Source organism: Humulus lupulus, chromosome 4 (genome assembly GCF_963169125.1).
Source record: "Humulus lupulus chromosome 4, drHumLupu1.1, whole genome shotgun sequence".
Lineage (NCBI taxonomy): Eukaryota > Viridiplantae > Streptophyta > Magnoliopsida > Rosales > Cannabaceae > Humulus > Humulus lupulus.
The window spans coordinates 97,333,262-97,356,256 of NC_084796.1; the positions used below are offsets into that span (position 1 = coordinate 97,333,262).

General features: G+C 37.9%; 1 protein-coding gene, 1 long non-coding RNA gene and 1 other non-coding gene across 3 annotated transcripts; 2 read left to right on the forward strand and 1 right to left on the reverse strand.

Annotated features, from left to right (window-relative positions):
- Positions 1-220: 220 nt before the first annotated feature.
- LOC133832412 (uncharacterized) lies at positions 221-2,080 on the reverse strand. The gene has a single exon (XM_062262758.1). It carries the CDS (start codon positions 2,078-2,080, stop codon positions 221-223), a length of 1,860 nt encoding a protein of 619 aa, XP_062118742.1.
- Positions 1,635-1,741, forward strand: LOC133833731 (small nucleolar RNA R71). The gene has a single exon (XR_009893096.1). It is a non-coding gene; the product is annotated as a small nucleolar RNA R71 (small nucleolar RNA).
- Positions 2,081-18,454: 16,374 nt separating the features above from the next.
- Positions 18,455-20,500, forward strand: LOC133829086 (uncharacterized). Its single transcript, XR_009891516.1, has 3 exons — positions 18,455-18,640; positions 19,631-19,981; positions 20,107-20,500. It is a non-coding gene; the product is annotated as an uncharacterized LOC133829086 (long non-coding RNA).
- The last annotated feature ends 2,495 nt before the right edge of the window (positions 20,501-22,995 follow it).

Below are 22,995 nucleotides of genomic sequence, written 5' to 3' on the forward strand. Positions count from 1 at the left end.
CAACTCTAGAGCATTCTTCAACTTCATCCGGAAACTTCTTGGCTTTGAATACACTAAAAGTGACTTGTTGGTCATTCACCCGCATAGTAAGTTCTCCATTCTGTACATCAATGAGAGTACGCCCTGTAGCAAGAAAGGGCCGACCCAATATTATAGGCACTTCTCTATCCGCTTCATAGTCTAGAATGATGAAGTCAGCCGGAAAGATAAACTTATCAACTTAGACTAGAACATCCTCGATTTTTCCCTCGGGATGAGCCATGGATCTGTCGGCAAGCTGTAATGTAACAGTCGTGGGTCGTGCTTCACCAATACCCAACTTTTTAAAGATTGACATAGGCATAAGGTTAATGCTAGCGCCCAAATCGCATAATGCTCTTCCAACATCTCTACCTCCAATAGAACACGAAATCGTGAAACTGCCAGGATCTTTTAACTTAGGAGGGATCTTGCTTTTCAACATCGCGCTACATCCTTCTGTGAGAGCTACAGTCTCAAATTCCCCCAATTGCCTTTTCTTTGTCAAAATATCCTTTAAGAACTTGACATAATTCGGCATTTGCTCCAATGCTTCGACCAAGGGGATATTAATATGCAACTGTTTTAGTACATCCAAAAACTTTATGAATTGACCATCCTGTTGTTGTTTGCGAAATCGCTGCAGAAATGGAAGGGGCGGTTTAGGACCAGAATTTACTGGAGCAGTTTGTTGACCCTTTGTTGTAGCAACTGGGCCAGTTTCAGCAATTTCCTGGGCAGTTTTGTTACTTGTTTCTCCTTCGCTTTGGATTGAAGTGGGCTCTCCACTACCCTGTATTTCCTCAGAATTTCCTAGATTTTTACAATTCCTCAGCTGAATAGCTTTACAGTGTTCTTTCCCATCTCTCCTTGGGTTTTCTGTATCACTAGGCAAAGATCCTTGCGGCCTAGTTTTCATTTCATTGGCTAGCTGGTCGAGCTGCATCTTAAGATTACGAAGAGAAGCTGCTTGGCTCTGTATTACTGCATCGTTCTTAGCCATATACTCCCTCATTAGATTCTCCAAAGAATTCGGCTGGGTGTTCTGAACATGTTGTGAAGGTCTCGGCTGCTGTGAAAAACCTAGTGGATATGCTTGTCTTCCTTGTGCTGGTGCTGTGCTTGAACTTGCTCCTTGACCCCCCCATGACAGATTAGGATGATTCTTCCACGCTGGATTGTAAGTGTTAGAATATGGGTTGTTGTTGCGGTTGAAATTCTGATTACCCACATAGCAAACCGAGGCTGGATTTGAAGGGCAATTCTCAAAAGTATGCCCGTCCCCACAATACACACACGATACTTCTACACTTTGAATGGCAGCAGCTGGCTGAATATTTCCTCCCAAACTCATATTCTTCAAGATGTTGGTCATTGAGGCCATTTGAGCTGTTAGAGCCGTTAATGCATCTACTTCAAGAACTCCTGCCACCTTTCTACTTGTAGGAGCTCTAGTGTTTGACCATTGATAGTTATTACTTGCAATCCTTTCCAAAATCTCAAATGCTTCGTTGTAAGACTTGGAAAGAATGGCTCCATTGGCTGAAGCGTCCAAAACCGTTCGAGAGGCTGCATTGAGACCATTGTAGAATGTCTCCATTTGTATACAATGTGGGATACCGTGGTGTGGACATTTTCTTAAAAGCTCTTTGAATCTTTCCCACGCGTCACTAGTGGACTCATCTTCCAGCTGCTGAAACGACATAATCTCACTTCTAAACTTTGCATTTCTGGTGGGAGGGAAGTATTTTCTTAGAAATTTCTCAGCCAAGTCATTCCAATTTGTAACGGAATCAGGAGGAAGGGTGTTGAGCCATGATCTAGCTCGGTCCCTTAAAGAGAACGGAAATAGCTTCAGCCTCAATGCTTCTTCACTCACTCCTTGAAGCTTAAAGGAATCGCTCACCTCCAAAAATGAACGAAGGTGGAGATGAGGATCCTCCGTTGGCATCCCGCTGAACTGCCCCACAGTTTGGAGCATTTGAAACATCACTGGCTTGAGCTCGAATTGAGCTTCTTGTATTTCTGGCCTCACAATGCCTGGATTTAGCTCATTAAACATGGGGGCAGCGTATTCCCGTATTGCTCTGGCTCTGTCATCCGCCAAAACAATGGGATTAGTAACTTGCTGGCCATCCCCCTCATCATCAACACGCTCAGCCAAAGTGCCTCGACTTTTAGCCTTTTGATCCTTTCTCCTTTTTCTGAAAGTACGTTCGATCTCGGGGTCAATAGGAGCAAGTTCACTGTCCTCTTACTGGTTCATACACTGTAGGTACCTGAGTTTGCACAACCCGAACCAACAAGGTTAAAAACAATGAAAATAAACTGTAAAATAGTTGATAAAACAGAATTTAATTTTAAAGTCCCCGGCAACGGCGCCAAAAACTTGTTGTGGAAATTTCTAACGATTAAAATATGCGCAAGTATACACAGTCGACAACAAGTAATACAGTGATACAGTATCAAAGTTCGTCTCCATAGGGACTTTTAAACTAAAAATAATGCAATATCAACTAATAACAATTTACAATTCAGTAACCAAGTCAAGAGAAAATTTATGTAATTAATTCTGAAAATAAATGTAAATGAGCAAATTAATCAAACTAAGAATCAGAGATTAAAATGAAAGAATTCTGGGTGGATTTCAGATATGAGAAAAATAGATTTGGGTGTTAGTTCATAGCTGAAATTATAAACATAAAACCAGTACAGGATATTTTCATGAAGTTTGAACAAAAATTGAGATGAGAAAATAATACAAAATTAAAGAGAAATAGACATTAGAGAGAATTGAGTGTTGAGCTCTAGTCCCCCTTAGGCGTTTGCCTTCTTTTTTCTCTCCTATTTCGTACTCCCTTCTTCTTCTTTCTTTCTGCTTCTCTCTGTACTTGTCTTCCGTGAAAATATCCAGAATTCTCCAAAATGATGGGTGTGTCCTTCTCTTTTCGGCTGCCTCCTCTTTAGGGTACTTTGTTTACCCTAATTAGTAAGTCCAAGTCAATTGTGCCCTCTTGTCCTTTGCCACACCATCCAGCTGACTCATTGTACAGCGTTCTCGCCACCTAGGCATCCTTTATCCCTCATTAAGTCCAGCTGGAATTTTGTCACGATTTTCTTTTTCTGGCCCTTTCCAATTGCTACGATAGATTTGCTACAGCATTAAGAGTACAGCGACATGCTCTTTCCAGAATTGTTCCTCTTCATGATCCAAAGTTCCCAATCACCTGTTTTAGCCTCCTTTCCTGATTAACATAAACACGAAACTACATAAATCACTAAGAAAAATATGATAATACAGATACATGGTCCCTTGATACAAATATACACTAAATGGACACAATTACACTACTTACAATTCATTACTCTTTTGTTTTGGTTTGAAAATTAAGTTTAAAGATGTGAAAATAACTCTAAATCCTAGAGTTATCAGGAAGCAAGCTAGGGAGTCTAAGCTTGGGAGTTCTAGACCTAGCTCAGCCATTGGGAAGGATTCAAAACTGTGTTTGACGTGAGTTCAGCCATAAGTTTCTGATTCATACTCTGTTTTGAGTTTTAGTTTTTAACTTGTGAATCTCTTGTAGAAAGTTTGAATTAATGGAAGTTTGGGTGATGTTTACTTTGGGTTTTGATGAGGGTGAGTTGTAGAGGATGTTTGGTGGTTGAATTGGGTGTTAGGTTGAGGTTTGGGACAAGTTTGAAGGGCTGGTTTCAAGGGAAAACGCAGGGGAAAGTCGGGTGTGCGTGCTGAGTTTTCTGGGCAAAATTGGGTATTGAGCCGCGGCATGGCTGTGGTGCACCACGGCTCAAGGCGTCTGGCAGGGAGGGTGGTCTCTGTCTGGGAGGCGCGCCGCGGCGCAGCTAGGGCGAGCTGCGGCCCTTAAGGCCATTTTGACCAAAAACATGTTTTTTAGCTTGGGGATTCAAGCCATAGGCCTCGGAGTTGAACCTAGTACCCGGTTAAGTGGGGATTGATGTTCCGGAGGCTAGATATTGATTTGGGAACTTATGTTGATCATTTTTATTGATGATACCTTATATTTGGTTATGAATAGGTGACCGCTAAAGGACTAAAAGTTGATCGTTCTCAAGGGCCGTTCTTTTAATCGTTCTAGCTCGACTTTGAGGTAAGAAAACTGCACCCTGTGTATATGTGACATGCATGGCTATTAATGATGCATGTTGGTTGATTGTTGAGTATGACATGCATGGCTATTCTTGATGCATGTTGGTTGATTATTGAGTATGACATGCATCGCTATTATGATGCATGTTGGTTGATTATTGAGCGTGACATGCATGGCTGTTATTGGTGCATGTTGGATTGCTGGATATATTGCATATGATACATGAGAAACATGTGATTAGGACATGCTTTGTATACTGAGTATGATATCGTTCAGAGCTTGAGCCTCTGTGTTTATGCATGGTCCTAATTGTACTAATACCTGTTTAGTAAGCATGTTGAATACCTTGTTTATGGATATGGAACATGTGATATATGATTGGTGGCATGACTTACTTGTGAATAACACTGACTAGTCAGGGACCGACTCTAAAGTCGAGAATTACACATTGAATGGCTCTATGGCATTAATGTTAGACCGACCCTAAGGTCGATGATCATGCATTGAATGGCTCTATGGCATTAATGCTAGACCGACCCTAAGGTTGATGAACATGCATTGAATAGCTCCATGGCATTAATGCGGGACCGACCCTAAGGTCGAAGAACTTATAAGCGCTTGCCTGGTCTATGATCAGATGTTTATAGCCAAGGTATATAACCCCGGTGACTGTTTTTCACATGGCTAGGGGACGCTGTCCATAGCACGACTCTAGAGTCAGGAGGAAGGTTATGTTAGTGACCATTTACCATGCACCTGTCCTGATCAAACCTATGAAGGAATTACTTATCAGCTAAGCCCTGGTGACCCTATCGTCACATGGCTAGAGGGAGCTATGCTCATTATTGTGACTTTTGGCTATTGTCACCTATTTGCTTGGACTGATAGTCCTGAATGGTTATTATGATCATTGTTGATATTATATCATGCTTTATTGTGTTTTCTTGCTGGGCTTTGGCTCACGGGTGCTACGTGGTGCAGGTAAAGGCAAGAGGAAGCTGGACCATCCTTGAGTTGGAGAGCTTAGGTGATGACGTGTACATATGCAGCTGCTCGACCACCACGGCCGAGGTTTAAAGTGGAACTAGGGTTGAACCCTATTTTGCCGCTTAGAACGGCCTGTTGTAAATATTTTCTGTAATAGACTCTGAAATTATATTTTCGGGATCCCAATGTACATATTAAACGTTTTAGTGAAACGTTACATCCTAACCAAAGTTTTTAATCCCTAAACCGCTAATCATACTTAGTTCACGATTTTGGCCAAATGACTCGATTAGCGAGTTTAGCACTGTTTACAAGGCACATCGTAACGGTCCCTGGAGTTTGGGGCGTTACAGACACCGGGATCAGATGGGAGATTCTAGATGAATCTCATACTACCCCCTATTCTCTTCATCTGGGCACCATGAAGATGTATTAGGATCTGAAAGCTTTATATTGGTATCCTGAGATGAAGAGATAATGGGTTGGGCCACACATTTGCTACAATAGCAATTACAATGGGAAGCAAGGTTGGATGTGACTGAGTATGTGGCAAGGTACCTGACTTGTCAGTAGGTTAAGGCTGAGCATCAGAGGCCAACAGGACTGTTACAGCCTCTGGATATTCCAGAGTGGAAGTGGGAGGATATCACGATGGATTTCATGGTAGGATTGCCCAGGATAGTGGGTCAGCATGATTCTATTTAGGTCATCATTGATCGATATACGAAATCAGCTCATTTTCTACTGGTGAGGATGAATTACACGGTTGACCAGTATGCAGATCTTTATGTGAGAATAGATAGTTCACCTTCATGGGACTCCGAGGTCTATCATGTCTGATAGAGATCCTATCTTTACTTCCAAGTTTTGGGGAAGTTTGCTGAGAGCGATGGGTACACAGCTGAAGTTCAGCATAGCTTATCATCCTCAGACCGATGGTCAGTCTGAGAGGACTATCCAGATATTGGAGGACATGCTGAGAGCATGTGTGTTGGACTTTGAACGATCCTAGAGTAAATATTTGCCTTTGATAGAATTTTCCTATAACAACAACTATCAGTCTACCATTAGGGTAGCACCTTATGAGATGATATATGGTAGGAAGTGCAGATCACCCATTCACTGAGATGAGATGGGTGAGAGGGAATACTTAGAATCTGAGGCAGTACAGAGGACCATCGAGGCTATCGAGAAGATTAGAGCTCGGATGCTCGCATCTCAGAGTAGATAGAAGAGTTATTCAAACCTGAGGCAAAGGAACGTAGAGTTCCAGGTGGGAGACTATGTCTTCCTTAGGGTTTCACCTCTAAGAGGGGTGAAGAGGTTCGGGAAGAAGGGCAAGTTGAGCCCTAGGTTTGTAGGACCGTTTGAGATCCTGGAGAGGATCGAGCATGTGGCCTATAGGTTGGCCTTACCCCCTGCACTGTCTAGTGTGCATAATGTATTCCATATTTCCATGTTGAGGAAGTATGTGTCAAATGGAACTCATGTATTGAGCTATGAGGATCTGGAACTAAAGGCAGACTTCTCCAATGAAGAACAACCAGTTTAGATTCTAGACAAAAGGGACAAGGTCCTGAGGAACAATATTATACCTTTAGTTAAGGTAATATGGAGGAACAGCAAGGTCGAGGAAGCGACCTAGGAGCAGGAGGAGGATATGCAGACTCAGTATCCCAAGTTGTTCAGGTAAAATTTCGAGGACGAAATTTCTGTAAGGAGGGGATAGTTGTTGTAACGACCCAAAATCATTAATAAGGCTTAAGGGCCTTTATTAGCGTGCTGGGAGGGCATAATTGGTATATGTATGATTTAATGGTTTAATGCATGATTATGTGGCATGCATGATTAATATGATTATATGATTATGTGACATGCATGTTTGTGAATATTAGATATGCATGTGGGCCCTTTGTAGCCTATAAGGGCATATTTGTAATTTTGGCCCGTTGAGGGCATAAATGTGATTATATGTGATAAAATGTTGAGACCACATTATTATGTGGATATATTCGCAGTGCATGGCTCGAGACGATCCTAGTGAGCGAATTAGCGAAATAGTCACAGTGGGGTTTAATACCCGGCTCTGGGAAGCATAGGGGTAATTTTGGGAATTTAGAGAATATATCGGGAATTATTAGACAGTGAATAAGTGAATGGTAATTAATTTGAATGGCAGGATTAATGGGTAAATATTAGGAACATTTGAGGAATTAGAGGGAACTGGGGGAAGTGACTATTTTACCCTTAGAATAATTAAATGATTAAGTATGATAGGAGGGGCATTGTACAGAATGACTCCAACAGAATTGAAATAACTGAAGGTTCGATTACAGAAGCTACTGGACTTGGGGTTTATCAGGCCTAGTTTTTCGCCATGGGGTGCACCAGTTTTATTTGTAAAGAAGAATGATGGTTCCTTGAGGATGTGTATTGATTGTAGAGAGCTGAATAAGCTAACTATCAAGAATATGTATCCACTACCAAGGATCGATGACTTATTTGATCAGCTACAGGGAAAAATAATGTTTTCAAAAATTGATCTTCGATCTGGTTATCACCAACAGAGGATCAAGGAGGAAGATATTCCAAAGACAACTTTTCTTACTAGGTATAGGCATTATGAGTTCTTAATCATGTTGTTTGGATTGACTAATACCCTAGCAATTTTCATGGATTTGATGAATAGAGTGTTCAAGGATTACCTAGACATATTTGTGATAGTCTTCATCGATGACATCCTGATTTATTCTTAGTTAGAGGCAGAGAATGAGCAACATCTCTAGTTGGTACTACAGGGATTGAGGGAGCACAAATTGTATGCCAAGTTCAAGAAGTTTGAGTTCTGGTTACCTCAAGTGGCATTCCTCGATAACATTGTTAGTAAAGATGGGATCAAGGTGGATCTGGCCAAGACTGAGGCAATCAGGGATTGGCCAAGGCCCAAGGAGTGTTTCTAAGATCAAAAGTTTCCTTAGATTGACAGGGTATTATTGGCACTTTATGGAATGATTCTCAAGGATTGCGACACCACTGGTGGAGTTGACACGCAATAATCTGAAGTTTGTATGGTCAGATAGATGTGAAAACAACTTCCAGGAGTTGAAACGGCAATTGATCACTGCTCTAGTTCTAAGTCTTCCTTCAGATCAAGAGAAGATTGTGGTCTATTGCGATGCATCAAAGTAGAGGTTAGGGTGTGTTTTTATGCAGGCTGGAAAAGTAATTGCCTATGCATCATGACAACTAAAGGAATATGAACAATGATACCCTACTCATGACCTGGAATTAGCAACGGTGGTCTTTTCATTGAAGGTATGGTGACACTACCTTTATGGGGAAAAGTGTGAGATATACACTGAGCATTAGAGCCTAAAATATTTGTTTACCTAGAAAGATCTGAACATGAGACAGAGGCGTTGGCTGGAGTTGGTGAAAGATTATGACTGTGAGATTCTTTACCACCCAGGGAAAGCTAACGTGGTGATAGATGCCTTGAGTCAAAGAGGTTTGGGACAATTATTTAGTTTGAAGCATATATCAAAGGAGTTGCTAGAGGGCATGACTAGAGCAGGGATAGAGTTGATGGTATGCTAGTTAGCCAATATCACCCTATAGTCTACTCTCTTCGAAAGAATAAAGGAAGGTCAGTTGAATGATCCTTAATTGATGAGGCACAAAGGGGATGTCCTAGCTGGAGTGGCTAAGGACTATAGTTTTCAGAGATGGGTTTGCTGAGATATAAAGAGCGGATTTGCGTTTTGATTGACTCTGCTATCAGATGAGAGATTCTGGTTGAGTCTCACACTACACCCTATTCATTGCATCCAGACACCATGAAGATGTATCAGGATCTGAAATCTGTATACTGGTGGCTTGAGATGAAGAAATATGTGATCGAGTATGTGGCTAAGTGCCTAATGTGTCAGCAAGTGAAAGCTGAGCACCAGAGACCGATCAAGCTACTGCAGCCTTTGGGTATTCCTAAATGGAAATGGGAGGAGATTACTATGGCCTTCGTAGTGGGGTTACCTTGGACCGTGAGTCAGCAGGATTTTGTTTGGGTGATTGTGGATTGGTATACCAAATCAGCCCATTTCTTGTCTGTGAGGACAAAATTTTCAATGGATCAGTATGCTGAGCTGTAAGTGAAAGAGATTGTACACTTTCATGGGGCTCCGAAGTCTATTGTGTCAGATCAAGACCCCACCTTTACTTCCAAGTTTTGGGGAAGTCTGCTGAAGGATATGGGCACATAGCTGAAGTTTAGTATAGCCTATCATCCTCACACAGATGGAAAATCTGAGAGGACGATTCAGATACTGGAAGACATGCTTCGAGCATGCGTTTTGGACTTTGAAGGGCACTGGAGTAAGTATTTGTCTTTGATTGAGTTTTCCTAAAACAACAGCTATGATTAGACTATTGGAGTGGCTCCATATGACATGATGTATGGTAGGAAATGTAGATCACTCATCCATTGGGATGAAATGGGTGAAAGGAAATATCTGGGTATTGAAGAAATTCAGAGGACCAATGAGGCTATTGAAAATATTAGAGCTCGGATGCTCGCTTCATAGAGTCGACAGAAGAGCTACGCTGATCCCAAGCATAGAGACATAGAGTTCCAGGTTGTGGACTATTTCTTCCTCCGTGTTTCACCTCTAAAAGGAGTGAAGCGGTTTGGGAAGAAGGGCAAGTTGATCCCTAGGTTTGTGGGACCTTTTAAGATTCTATAGAGGATTGGATAGGTAGCCTATAGGTTGGCTTTACCCTCGTTAGTGGCAGGGACTCACAATATATTCCATATTTCGATGCTTAAGAAATATGTGCCAGATGCGACTCATGTGTTGAGTTACGGGAATCTAGAATTACAGACATACTTGTCCTATGAGGAGCGACCAGTTCAGATACTGGACAAAAAAGATAAAGTCTTGAGGAACAAGACTATACCTTTGGTTAAGGTATTATGAAGGAAAAACAAGGTCGAGGAAGCGACATGCTGCATCAGTATCCTGTGTTGTTTAGGTAAATTTCAAAGAAGAAATTTCTATAAGGAGGGGATAATTGTAACGCCCCCAAAGTTCCTAATAAGGCTTAGTGCCTTGATTAGGGTGTCGGGATGGCATTATTGTCATATTCTGTGATATTATATGATTTAATTGAATATCTATGTGATTGTGTGAATTGCATGAGTTATATTATGATTTGACTGGTTATGCATGTTTAAGTGTATAATGTGTGTAAAGACCCACTTTTATTTATAGGGGCATATTTGTAATTTTGGCATGCTGAAGGCATAATTGTGATTATATTGTGTTATATGACTGACACCACATTATTATGTGGATATATTTGAGAAACCTTGCAGGGGTCGATCATTTTAATTAAATAGATGTAACGCCCTGGTTACCCCAGAACCGTTACGGTGAACAGTGAACCGGAAATTTGACCCGCTACCCGAGTCCTTTGGTTAAAAACGTGTTCTAAGTGTTATTAACAAGCTAAGGTGAAAAACCAACAAAAGGAAAGGATATGTTTTATTTAATACATAAAACTGTTCATGGGCCCACAAGAACATTTACAAGTTATTTACAACTCAAAAAGGTCATTACTGTTTCAAAATTACAAACCCGCCGACCTAAACGGCAAAAATAGGGTAAACCCCCTAGTTCCTTTGAGAACTCCTTGGCCGTGGTGGTCAAGCGGCCGCATATGTACACATCACCACCTAAGCTCTCCACTCAAGGTTGGGTGAGCTTTTCTTTCCCTTTACCTGCACCACATAGCACCCATGGGCCAAAGCTCAGCAAGAAAACACAATATTGTACACATACATTATCAAATGATTATCATTATAATCACACAGAGCTTATAGCTCTTAAACAGATGAGTGAATATCACTTGAGGTTCTAGTAAACCATATTGAGTGACTGACAAGCAAGTCACTAATTTAAACAGAAGAGTGGCTACTGGGTAAGCCACTAGCCTTAAACAGATGAGAGACTGATTGGTAAGTCTCTAACTTAACAGATGAGTGACTGATGGGTAAGTCACACAAGCGCTTTAAGTATTCATCAAACTTGAGGTCGGTCCGGCATTAATGCTCTTTGAGTCATCCAATGCAGATATCGATTAGATCTAATCTTTATTGGCTTGCGTTGAACACGCTAAGGCCGTCCTGACTTATGAGTCAGCACTGTGTGACCAGTGCCTAGTACCACTGCCAAACCTGACTAATGAGTCACAGCTTCACAGTTGATACTGACACCTTTGCCAAATCTGACTAATGAGCCAATACCATGCACAAGTGAGCAAGATTTTCTAAGCATTCAGTAATCAAACCATGTCCACATTTACACAATCAACATGCCTCAAGAATAATCATGCATGTCACATATGGGGTGCAGTTTTCTTACCTCGGATTCGAGCGAGAAATATAATAAGAACGACCCTTGAGAATGATCAACCTTTTTGTTCCTTAACGGTCACCTGGTCATAACCAATTATGGGATTCCATCAATAAATTGAGTAATAAAATGTTTCCGGACCAAGACCTAGCCTCCGGGGCATCGAATCCCACTAAACCGGGTAGTAGGATCGATCCCAAGGCCTAAGGTTTGCATTCCTAGGTCAAAAACACATTTTTGGCCAAAATGACTTTCAAGCGCCGCAGCCCTTCCCCAAAACAGAAACAATCCCCTCACGCCTCTGCCTCAAGCGCCGCGGCCCTTCCCCAAGCGCCGCAGCCCTTCGGCCCCAGTTCAGCCAATACCCTGGTTTTTCTTCCCTTGCGTTTTTCCTTGGAACCAACCTTTCAAACCAAGCTCAAACACCTCTCAAATATCCAATACAACCCCTAAACTTTATCTATATCACACCCTTAGCAAAACCCAGGTTAAATCCCAACCAAAACTTCCATCAATTCCAACTATCCACAACAAAATCATGAGCTGAAACTAAACATCAAAACAGAGCATACATGGAAACTAATGGTTAGAAACTTACCTCAAATTCAGGTTGTGATGCTCTTCAGTGGTAGACCACTCTCCCAAACTCCCAAGGCCTACCTCCCAAGCTAGAATCCTCAACAAGAGCTCAAAAATCACAAAGGAGATGAAGGAGGAGGAAGGTACGGGTAAGCTCTTGATCACACTATGTTTTCTCTTCAATTCTACAGCTTAACTCAGTTTATATCTATCCTAGGGGTAAAAAGACCATTATACCCCTAGGTCAATTAAAGATTTCTAAAGGCTCCCAAGGGCAAAATTGTCCTTTCCAACCTATCTCGTTAATCATAATTAACGCTCTCCAATTCCCACTATTCTCGATAATCCCAAACAATAATTCATATCCCGTTACCCTTTAACTCCCAGTAACGCTCTAACCATTAAAATCACCCCGCGACTTATCCCGAGCCTCGGACTTAAACCTGTTATAACTAGACCGCTAATCAATAATCCAAGACCGTCTCATGCCGAATAGCTCGAACAAACCCACATTATAATGTGGTCTCAACAACATATCATTGACATACATACAATTATACCCTCAACGGGCCAAATTATCATCACACCCCTGTAATTAAAAATGTGGACCCACATGCATGCATTTAACATCATATTATAATGTAATTCACATATACATGCATTTTATCAATTAATGGCATAATTAAACAAGTATGGCCCTCCCGCCCTACTATTCCCGCCATTAAACCAAATCGAAGATTTCGGGGCATTACAATAGAGGTAAAGTCACAACGGGGATTAATACCTGGCTCGGGGTGAGCCAAGGGGTATTTTGGTAATTTTGTGAGTTATCGGGACTCATTGGAGTATGAGTCGTAATTGGGGGAAATAGTGGTATTTCGTGAACGGTGGAATTAATTGGGAATTGTAAGTGTAATCGGAGGTTTAATGGGATTAGAGTTTCTAATGACCATTTTTCCCTTGAGGGGCTTTGAGAGGAGGTTGTGAAGCGAGGGCATTTTTTTCTTTCGGACCATATGGTTGTATAGGCCTAAGCTGAGTTGATTAACTCAGAAAAAGACTTCCACTCTCTCTTTTTATCTCATTTCTCTCTCTCTCTCACTCTCTCTCACTCTCTCTCTCTCTCTCTCTCACACTTGTGTTTTGTTTCAAGAAGGAACTCTAAAGTTCTTAGTGATTATTAGGTCTAGGAAGGAGTTTGGTTGTAATTGAAGCATGTTTTGGGGAGACTAAGGGCTGTCAAGCTTGGGAAACAGTAGGAATTCAAATTCTGAGAGGTAAATCCAATCTCTTAATGTTTTTAAGTTTTGTTTTTTAGCATTCTTGAAGAATTTCTGAGTTTTGGTGTTTAAGTGTGTTTTAGTGGGTTTTGAGGGTTGTATATTGTATTTTTGTGTTCCTAGGACCAATTTTGTGGGGTCGCGGCTTATTAAAACAAAATTTTGGGTTGGATTTGGGGCAGTTGCGATTTTAGAAAATTGTTTGGTTTCTGGGTTGGCAAGGTAGCGTCGCGCCGCTTGGTTTGAGCACTGCGGCCCGCCGGAATATCTTCGAGGCTAAGGGTTGCCTTGATAGTGGGTAGCGACGTGGCTAAAAATGTGAGGAAAGTGTGAGTGAGCTCTCTGCCCAGTTAGGCATCGCGACCCTTTGTGGTGGTCGTAGCGATGCAAGTTCCCTAAGAATTTAGGTTGGCACCTCGGCCTAGTGTGGGGTCGCGGTACAACTGGGAAGTGTTGCGGCTCAGAGAGGGAAATTTGGAATATTAGGTTTTGGGTCATGGGAACCCAACTCTAAGGGCTCGGGAATGGTTCTACTACCCAGTTTAGTAGAATTCAAGCTCCCGGAGGCTAGGACTTGGTCCAGAAGCTCTATTGGTTCAATTTTCTATAAAATATTCCTTATTATGGTTGTGACTAGGGTGTACTGCTAGGCTTGGGAGGAAAGGATCCCACTAAGGGTCATCATACCTAGTTTTCTCAAGAGTTGAGGTAAGAAAACTGCATCTGGACTGAGATTAGGGCTTGAGCCCCGGTTATGGAACATGGTTATAACCATGCTTGAAATGTTTGATTAAACATGATTGAATTGCACTTTGCATATCTGTATTAAGTGATAAATACTTATCTGTTTGTATCCGGTTGAATAGCTCGAGTAATAAGTCGTGGTCGGCAATAGCGTGTGGAACATAGGCCGTTATGGCTGGGCCAACCCGGAAGCGTGATATACGCTTGCACGACTCTATAGCCGCTTGGAACATAGAGTTGTTAGTATTTAATGATCAAATCAAAGGTACGCAGCAGAATATATGAACCCATTTTAATAAATATTAATACCAACCAAGATCATATACACATATAAACATTAAATCACATACAAAACAAATCAGGGATAACCTCATGTAGTCTATCAAGTGTCCTTGAATCTTTTTGTATAAAATCAATGATCTTCTTATCTAGTAATTGTAACATCCCGTGTTTTAAACACCTATTAATAGCCGGTTAGAGCCGGTGAAGAATTATGTGAAATATTATTTCAATAAATAATATTATGTGAAATTATGTTATTTCGTGAATTTTATAGCCATTGTGTTAATTTGGTAAAGGGTTTAGGCCTGTGCAAGGAAAATTGATCTTGGACCGAGGGGCAAACCCTAACAACGGAAAAATCTCGGATTAGGTAAAATGAAGAATACTATGGCATAAAAGTATTTGGCAACTGGGACTGTATAGTCGAGCCAATAAATTTAAGAAAAACTGATTGAGGATTTAATTACAATCCATCAGGCTTAAGAATGGAAATTCTTGCCCGAGCCTCTAAGGGCATTTTGGTCAATTTGAGTAAATTACAAAAATTATGTGTTATGTGACAAAATTTTATTTTTGGTCACATTTATTTTATTTAATTTAGCTTGGAGATATTTAAAAACTATAGGGTAAAATTTTGGTTAAATTTAGAGAGTGTAATTATCAAAGGGCCCTTGAGTGCATTAGAAGTGAGTTAAAAGGAACAAGGGCATTTTAGTCAATTCCAAAGGAGGGGAGAGAAAGGGGTGGGTGGCAAGGCTAGTCCTAGGGCTCTCAAGAGCTAGGACACCTATCCCTAAGAGAAGTGTAAGAGTCTTACCCCATTTACAAGTTAAGGGTGTAATCATTTTTCTCTCAAAAGAAAGAAAAAAATAAGAGACACTCTCTCTTCCACTTCCCTCTCTCAAACCCGAAACCTTACCCCTCAATCTCCATGGCTGAAACTCTTCCCACTCCTAAAAGCTAAGCACTCATCTCCCCATTGAAGAAGGAAGAAACTCAAGAGATATCTAGGCAAGTGTAAGTTTCGAACCCTAGTACATTCTTTTTCCTTCTCCTTTTCTTTCAAACCTGAAATCCTAAGGGGTTTTAATTTGCATGCATGTGATTCTAATAGCCATGCATGTCATGGATCTTGTGTTCTAGGTCTAAAGGGAAGTTGTGCAAGAAGATCTCAATATTTGAAGTTTTTGATGTTTTAGTGAGAACAAAGGGAAGGATTTTAGAGTTTTGGTAATTTTTCCCCTCATCTCCATCTTCTACCCTAACACTCTTTTAAAAATCTGCATGTGAAACTTTTGGGGCTCGGTTTGAGTGTATAGAATCCAAGGAGGAAGTTTGAAAAGCTAAGGAATCTCATCTCCAAGCTAGAATTACAAAGGTAGAGTTTTTGCTTGGTTTTTGAGTTGTTTTTGGTTATTGATGTTAGATCTGGTTGTATATGTTATTTTGTTGGTTTTTGAGGTTTATTTTATGCTTGAGGATTAGCTTGGTTGATTTTTTTATTTTCATGCATACATGTCGCTAGGGTTTTTCTAGTTGTGTTTATTTTTGCTAGAATGTGTAAAAATGCATGCTACCAAGTTTTCGTGGTCGAACTTCCAATGGGTCATATCATACCCTAATACCTTTGTTTGTGAACATAATTTGTATGGTTGCATATTTTTAGATGATTACTTGAGTTTAGGCTTTGGAAAAATTGAAAAAAGGTGTTTTCAAACCTAAGTTATAAACTGTTTGGCATCTTGATACAATCAGGAAAATTTCTGGCCAGCATGCACTGCCCAGATTGTTTTGAATATTAAACACGTCTTACTGAACCAAAAGCCATGAAATTTGGTAAACTGTTATTTTAAATATGTATAAGGATCACATAAACATTTTAGGGGAAAATGCAAAATGGTTAAATAGTAATGGTTTTTCAAAGTTTGCCCTAATAATCTGAAAACGAAATTTATGGGCAGCAAACACTACCTAGATTGTCATACATTTTTAATGTGGTCCTATATCCTAAAAATTATGAAATTTTGAGAGAAACTAAATTAGATATGATTAAAGATCCTGGTAAAATTTTAGAAAGAACTGGACTACGGTGTAAGAGAAATAATTTTTCAAAGAACCATAAAAATCTGAGAAAAACTCCTGGGCAGCAGGCATTGCCCAGATTTCTTTAAATGGTTTAATGGTTTTTACCATCCCAAAAATTATGAAACTTGGTGAGAAATTTTTTAAGATATGTATCAAGGCGCTGGTAAGATTTTATATTAAAATATGTCACGGTTTAAGAGTGGTAATTTTTCTAAGTGTCCCTGAAAACGGGGAAAAATAATAATTTCGAACCTTAACAAAAAAAACGAGTTTTGGGAGGATAGTTCTCCTAACCTAAATTGAATTTTTGACATGAGCTTTCACCTAGTTCCCATCATTAGGATGCATAATACGTTAACGGGATTTTAAAGGGTTGTTCTTAGAGAACCTAACATAGAATATGAGCTTAAAAGCAGGATTTTTATCACGTTAAAATGAATAGTGAAAAAGTTAGGTTCGGAATTGGAAATGAAATTGTTTTCAAAAATAGCTAAATTTTTGGATATCTAACCAACCCCAAATTATCTTAAGGTTATGAGAGTTCATTTTTTTACTATATTCTAAACACGGGGTCCAATTGCCCTTTCTTTTCGAAAATGACGTAATAGAGACCCTATGTTATGGATTAAAGATGGTAAAAATGGGAGTTAGGTCTTATAAAACTGTAAATAAAAAAATATTATCGTTAATGGATAATAAATTGTAAAAGGTCGAAACGCGGTATTTTTGGGTAAAGAATGGAAAACAGTAAACTCCGTACTTGAGTAAAAAGTGGGTAGTTTTCTAAGATTAAGAGTTGTTTAGAACTCCTTTTATAAGTAACCAAAATACACGTAATACGATTGAGAAAGTCATCTAGAGATAGAATATTCAAATGCACAATATGGAGAGCATGTTGCGGTAAGGACGATTTTTCTTAGGAAACCGTAAATTGATGAAAGCGGAATCTAGTCTTATGCACTGTAAAGTGCATAAGAGAAATTTTAGTATAAAGTCTCTAAGAGAACTTTATTGAATGTAGCTATCATAGAATATTAGCTATACAAGTATGACATAGTTTAATCCAAGTACACTGTATTAATTACAGTTCCGCGAAGGGAAAAGCCAATAACGAAGTTAAAAGATCTAGATGGGAACTAAGGACTCCAAGTAAGTTAGCATTTCTCTTTCTTGGCTACAACATGAATATACTAGTGTCTGCTTTTAGTAGTATATTACACTAGTTTTATTTGGGTCATTAATACCAGGGTATGCTTAATGCCTACTCTTGCAATGCTTTGGTCTTCTGTGGCTAAATAGTAAGTAGGTTCGAGTTGGAACCAGAACCCTAACGAAAAATAGTCCGGGTTGGAGCCAGGACATAGTAAGCGTACAGTCCTGGTTGGAGCCAGGACAATGGTAAAATAGTCTGAGTTGGAGCCAGGACATGGTAAGCATATAGTCCTGGTTGGAGGACAATGGTAAAATAGTCTGGGTTGGAGAGAGTCTGAAATTTTTAATCTCATAAAAATAAAATCTTATATTCTGAAAGTCATGTACTATCACACTTATAAAAGATATTTAATCTAATTAAATAATATTTATTTTATTAAAAATAAAATTCAAATTAAAACTGATCTGGTATTTATATTTAATTATCTATTTAAATTATATTTAAAAAAGAATAATTAAATAACTAATTAAACAAACTTATTTGAAATTTAAAATTCAAATTCCAGCCTATAAATTCCTGAGTTAGGTCCCATACACTGGACTGTACAATGTGTATAGCTTAGTCCTATTAGGTTTCTCTGGTTTTCTCTTTTTTTTTTTTTTTATTTAATCAACTTTTAAGACAAATAGGAGAATAGGGTCTAGTCAGTAACACTTTAAAAAGTTTTTTTTTTTTTTTTTACTAAAAATCTGAAAATATAATAAAGCAACACGTTCCGTAAGTAATTTTTGCTTTTTATCTTTTTAATTTAAAAATAAAATTAAGTAAATTTTGAAAACAGAATTTTGTTGCTTTTAAATTTTTTTTAAAACACATTTTTCACTTCCCTATCTCTCGTCTTCTTCAACCAGCACTACATCGACGATTTCTTTTTCTCTCATCCATGGCTTCCACTCTCCACTCAGATTTCTTTGGGTAAGATTATCGTCTCATTCTATATTGTCTTTATGATCTATTTCACTCTCTCTCACCCCCCTCTCTTTCAATTTCAATCGGTAAAGTTTAGCAAAAGTTTAGACTCTTGTATTACGTCCCCTCTTCTTCTCTTCTTTATTCTTCTATGGATTATTGTATTACTTCCAGTTGTTTCTTATTTGAGGTTTTTTAGTTGGGATTGTTTTGTGTGCATGCTCCTCAAAAACCCTTCTCGCTTCTTGCCAAAAATTTGAGATTTTGGGCTCTGGGATTACTGCATTGTTTGGTTTTCATGTTCACTAGTGAATTCTCTTTCTTCACAGCCTTTGTTATCTGATCATAAGGGAACGATAAGTAAAAAGTTGGGGAGTTGGGAATGAAAAATAATAAATCTTGATTCTGATAGATGTTTCTGTCTTTTTAATTAAATTTTAACCTCATTTATTCTTAACAAATTGTTGATTTTTGGATTATAGTTGTTTGTTTGTCTGTTTATCCTTTACAACCATTTTGTCTATTTGTTTTAAAGGATTTGTTGCTCGGGGATGTTGAGAATGCGGGTCCTATTCTCTGGTTTGTCAAACTTTTTTACTTGTATACAATGTTGTCGTAGTCCTTTTACAAGTGATGTCCAAGAACTAATGTAGTGAAGTAATAATGCATCTGGAAAGTTTATAATTAGAAGTGTGATTGATTGTCTTTCATTGTCATTCTATAGATTAACTCAATTTAGCTTGTGTGACTATGATTACGGTTTCATATTTTCAAAATATTTTTTGAAATCAAAGGTAGAATTTAAAAAAGGGTAATACATTGTTGGGAAAGGTTTGTGGCTGTTATTCTGTACTTATAGTGGTGATTTATAACTATGAATAATAAGATTAGTGTAAGCCATTTGAGCTAAGTTGATCCTTTGATATTTATATTTTGCTGCCTTGGTCTTCTAAATTCATGGTGTCATTTGACCTAAGTGACTTTAACTTTGTGCAGCCAATAAACCTGACCAGAGTACCTAGCAGGATCTGTTATCACATCTTTTAAAGAGCCTTGCTAACCAAACAAGTGAGCAAGGGGGAAAAATGTAGCTGGCCTTTTGCGTGACCCCCAAAATGTTCTGCATGATGGGACTTCAGTTGGAAACTCAGAAGTTGTTTCTACTTTTCTTTCAAATGGTTCTCAAGGCCCTCCAAGGCCTATCAAATAGAATCATGTTGTATATATTTCGGAAATGCCACAACAAGGCATTCATCTACATGACACTAATGGTGGATTTTGGGGTTATGCATCTGAGAAAGCTCAATTTCTAGTCAGAGGTACAAACTTGGTGCGACCTGCCACGAGGTATTCATTTTCTTGTAAGAGCATCACAATTTAATACTATATTTTAGAGTGTTAACCTAAAACTATGATTTAATTTCATCATTAATAAAGGACAGGATAAATTGTCTCTTTACATTCTTTTCTAGGTTATTATGTGCTCTAGAAGGGAAATATCTGGTTCAGGAAGCCACCCATGAGTTAATGGATGGTGATGATAACTCGGAGCATGATGAGCAATGCATCAATTTTTCTTGTCCTATTGAAGTTACAAATGGATGAGGATTTATAGAGGTGTTGTTTTCTTATGATTCTTCTCGAATGTATAGTTCATTCTAGTCAGGGCAATAAGGAATTTTCAACATCATTTTGTATTGTTTTCCTATTTGGTTATATCTTTATGTTGAGAGTGGTAAATCATGGTGTCAATTACTACTCTAAAAGAGCTTTGTAACATGAATTATCTGTACATTTTCTGGTTAGCAGTATGTTTTATTATTAACATCAATGGTATAATAATAGAATTGATATTGTTTTTTGCCATTTTACACAGAAAGAGGATACTTGGTTGCCCAATAAAACCCCTCCTGATGTGAACATACCACACCACATTTGCATATGCGTTCTCATAATTACTTGAAATTGGTCTTTTCTAGGAGTTATTCTTAATTCTTATGCTTGGTCTTAATTATTATGCTTGGTAACATCTTGCTCCTATATTGTTGTGGTCTATGCTTGCTATCTCAGGTGATCACCATTAGATTGTTTCAATATCCTACATATGTTGGTGTCACATAACCCCTTAAATTTAAATGCATACTATACTCTTCCAGTTTTAAAGTAAAGTAATTTATGATTAGATCAAATAGTCCTACCAATACCCTTTAAGGTACACCGCTAACTAGTTTTGATAATAGTAGTGCCATTGACTATAAATCAACAAAGTTTTTCAACCTTATGTATGAGTAGTTGTGGTAGTAACTAGGATCATTAAGTTTTTTCTTGCTTGGAACTAAAACTTTATGACTGAAGTTCACATGTATTACTCAATGCTTATTCTATGGTTTTGAGTTTTGACAATTTAATTCTGCATTCTAGGCCTTGGTCTTTATGTCTATCAATTGTTTGTCTACTCCCCCGTGAACAAGATCTTTGTCCCTGTTGTCATCTGTCGTATCGTAGGGGTAAATCCTTAAGCTCCTAGAAGTATCTTGTGTGCTTATTCTGCAAACATCTTCATTTTCATTGTGTTCATAACAATTTCTTTGATTTGTAAATTTCAAGTATTGAATTCTTTGTATTCAGGTTTTGACCATTGGTGTGTTGACATGTTACCCCTATATGTCCCAATTATCAGGACTTTCACTTTCTCTGGTGCTAAATATTGCTAATATGTTGAAGAATATCTTCATCGTATGTGTTTATACAACCATGAATATCTCTTTTTATAATCAGCCTCATAGAACTATTATTGTACTTTTGCTAGTTTATGTTTAGCAAATGGTTTAACATGCTCATATAAAATTGATTTCTAAACATAAGGTGGCAAGAGTGATTTGGTATGGTTAATCAAAAAGTTTAGAAAATAAAAATAAAAAATAAACATTTCAAAAAAATGTTTACCGAAAATGTCTTTTATTTTTTAAACAAAACATAAAAATAAAAGCTACAAAACACATTTTTATTTTTATTTAAAAAAAAAACAGAAAACAAAAATGATTACCAAAAGCATTTTTATTTTATAAAAATAAAAAAAAACATAAAAGAAAAATATAGTTTTATTTTTTAGTTTAAAAAATTTTAAAACAATTTTTTTACCAAATGTAATTATATTTATCCCAACATAAATATCAGTTAATTCAAAATTAATTTTTTCTTAAAATATAAATTTTAAAATAAATAAATAAATATCATATTCTAAATAAGATATTTATTGTTTTTTCTTTTTATATTAATTCAAACAAGATTAATGGACTACAAGAGAAATCTCTGTAATCTATAATCTAATTATAGATTTGAGCTCAATAATTATTCAATTTCATAATTAACACTTAAAGATATTCTATCTGTTAGGAAAGCATGAATTCCAATATTGTAATTTATGTTCCTAGACATCCATGATATTGAATCTCCAAAACAAAAGTCATTAGTCTCATTATTCTAAGAGACCTTAACGAGTGAATCAAAATATCCACCTTTATGTCAAACTGGAAGTTTATAAAGATAATTAATTCTTATCAATCATGTCATATATAATATCTATTATATACAACACATTTACTAAGATGTATATCCACATCAGGAATCTGAATCTAGATTACTTGCATCTCGTATGCTTAGCAAACTGTACTAGTAACCATTCATTAAAGATTTCATACTTTAATATGTTATTAACTATTTTATTCATTATATATGATCTTAATTCTCTCGTACTAATACAAGATCATATTCTCATGAATGAATAGGGAATTTTCTTGATATTTTTATATAATTAATTCAAACAATAATTATAACATTCAAATATAATAAAATTACACTTTTATTTAAAACCAATAAAATGTCTTTACATGCTTTTAGGGCATTAATCCTAACAAGAGTGTGGTTCAAACTTGATTGGCTCTATAGTCATTTCCAAAGGGAATAGTGCGATGGGCACTTGTGGCTATATGGTCGCTTAAATAGATTGAATGCATGCTTGAGTATTAGTTATAACTACTAGGCATGCTATTTATGATATATAGCATGTTCAATAACTGTTTATGAGCATGTTTATGTTTTCTTGATGAGCCTTGGCTCACGGGTGCTACGTGGTGCAGGTAAGGGCAAAGAGAACCTAGACCAGCCATGAGTTGGAGAACTTCAAGGGCGGGGTGTACATATGCGGCTAGCTCGACTGCCACGACCAAGATTACTTGCTGGAACTAAGTTTGAACCCAGATTTTGCTGCCTAAGCTGGCCTTTTGTATCTATATCAGTTTATAAACTCTTTTTGAGATCATGTGTATAGACTTAAACCTTTTAATGAAATGATTACTCTT

Coding starts and splice junctions, on each gene's coding strand:
- LOC133832412 (XM_062262758.1), bottom strand. CDS start 2,080: ATGTTTAATGAGCTAAATCCAGGCATTGTGAGGCCAGAAATACAAGAA.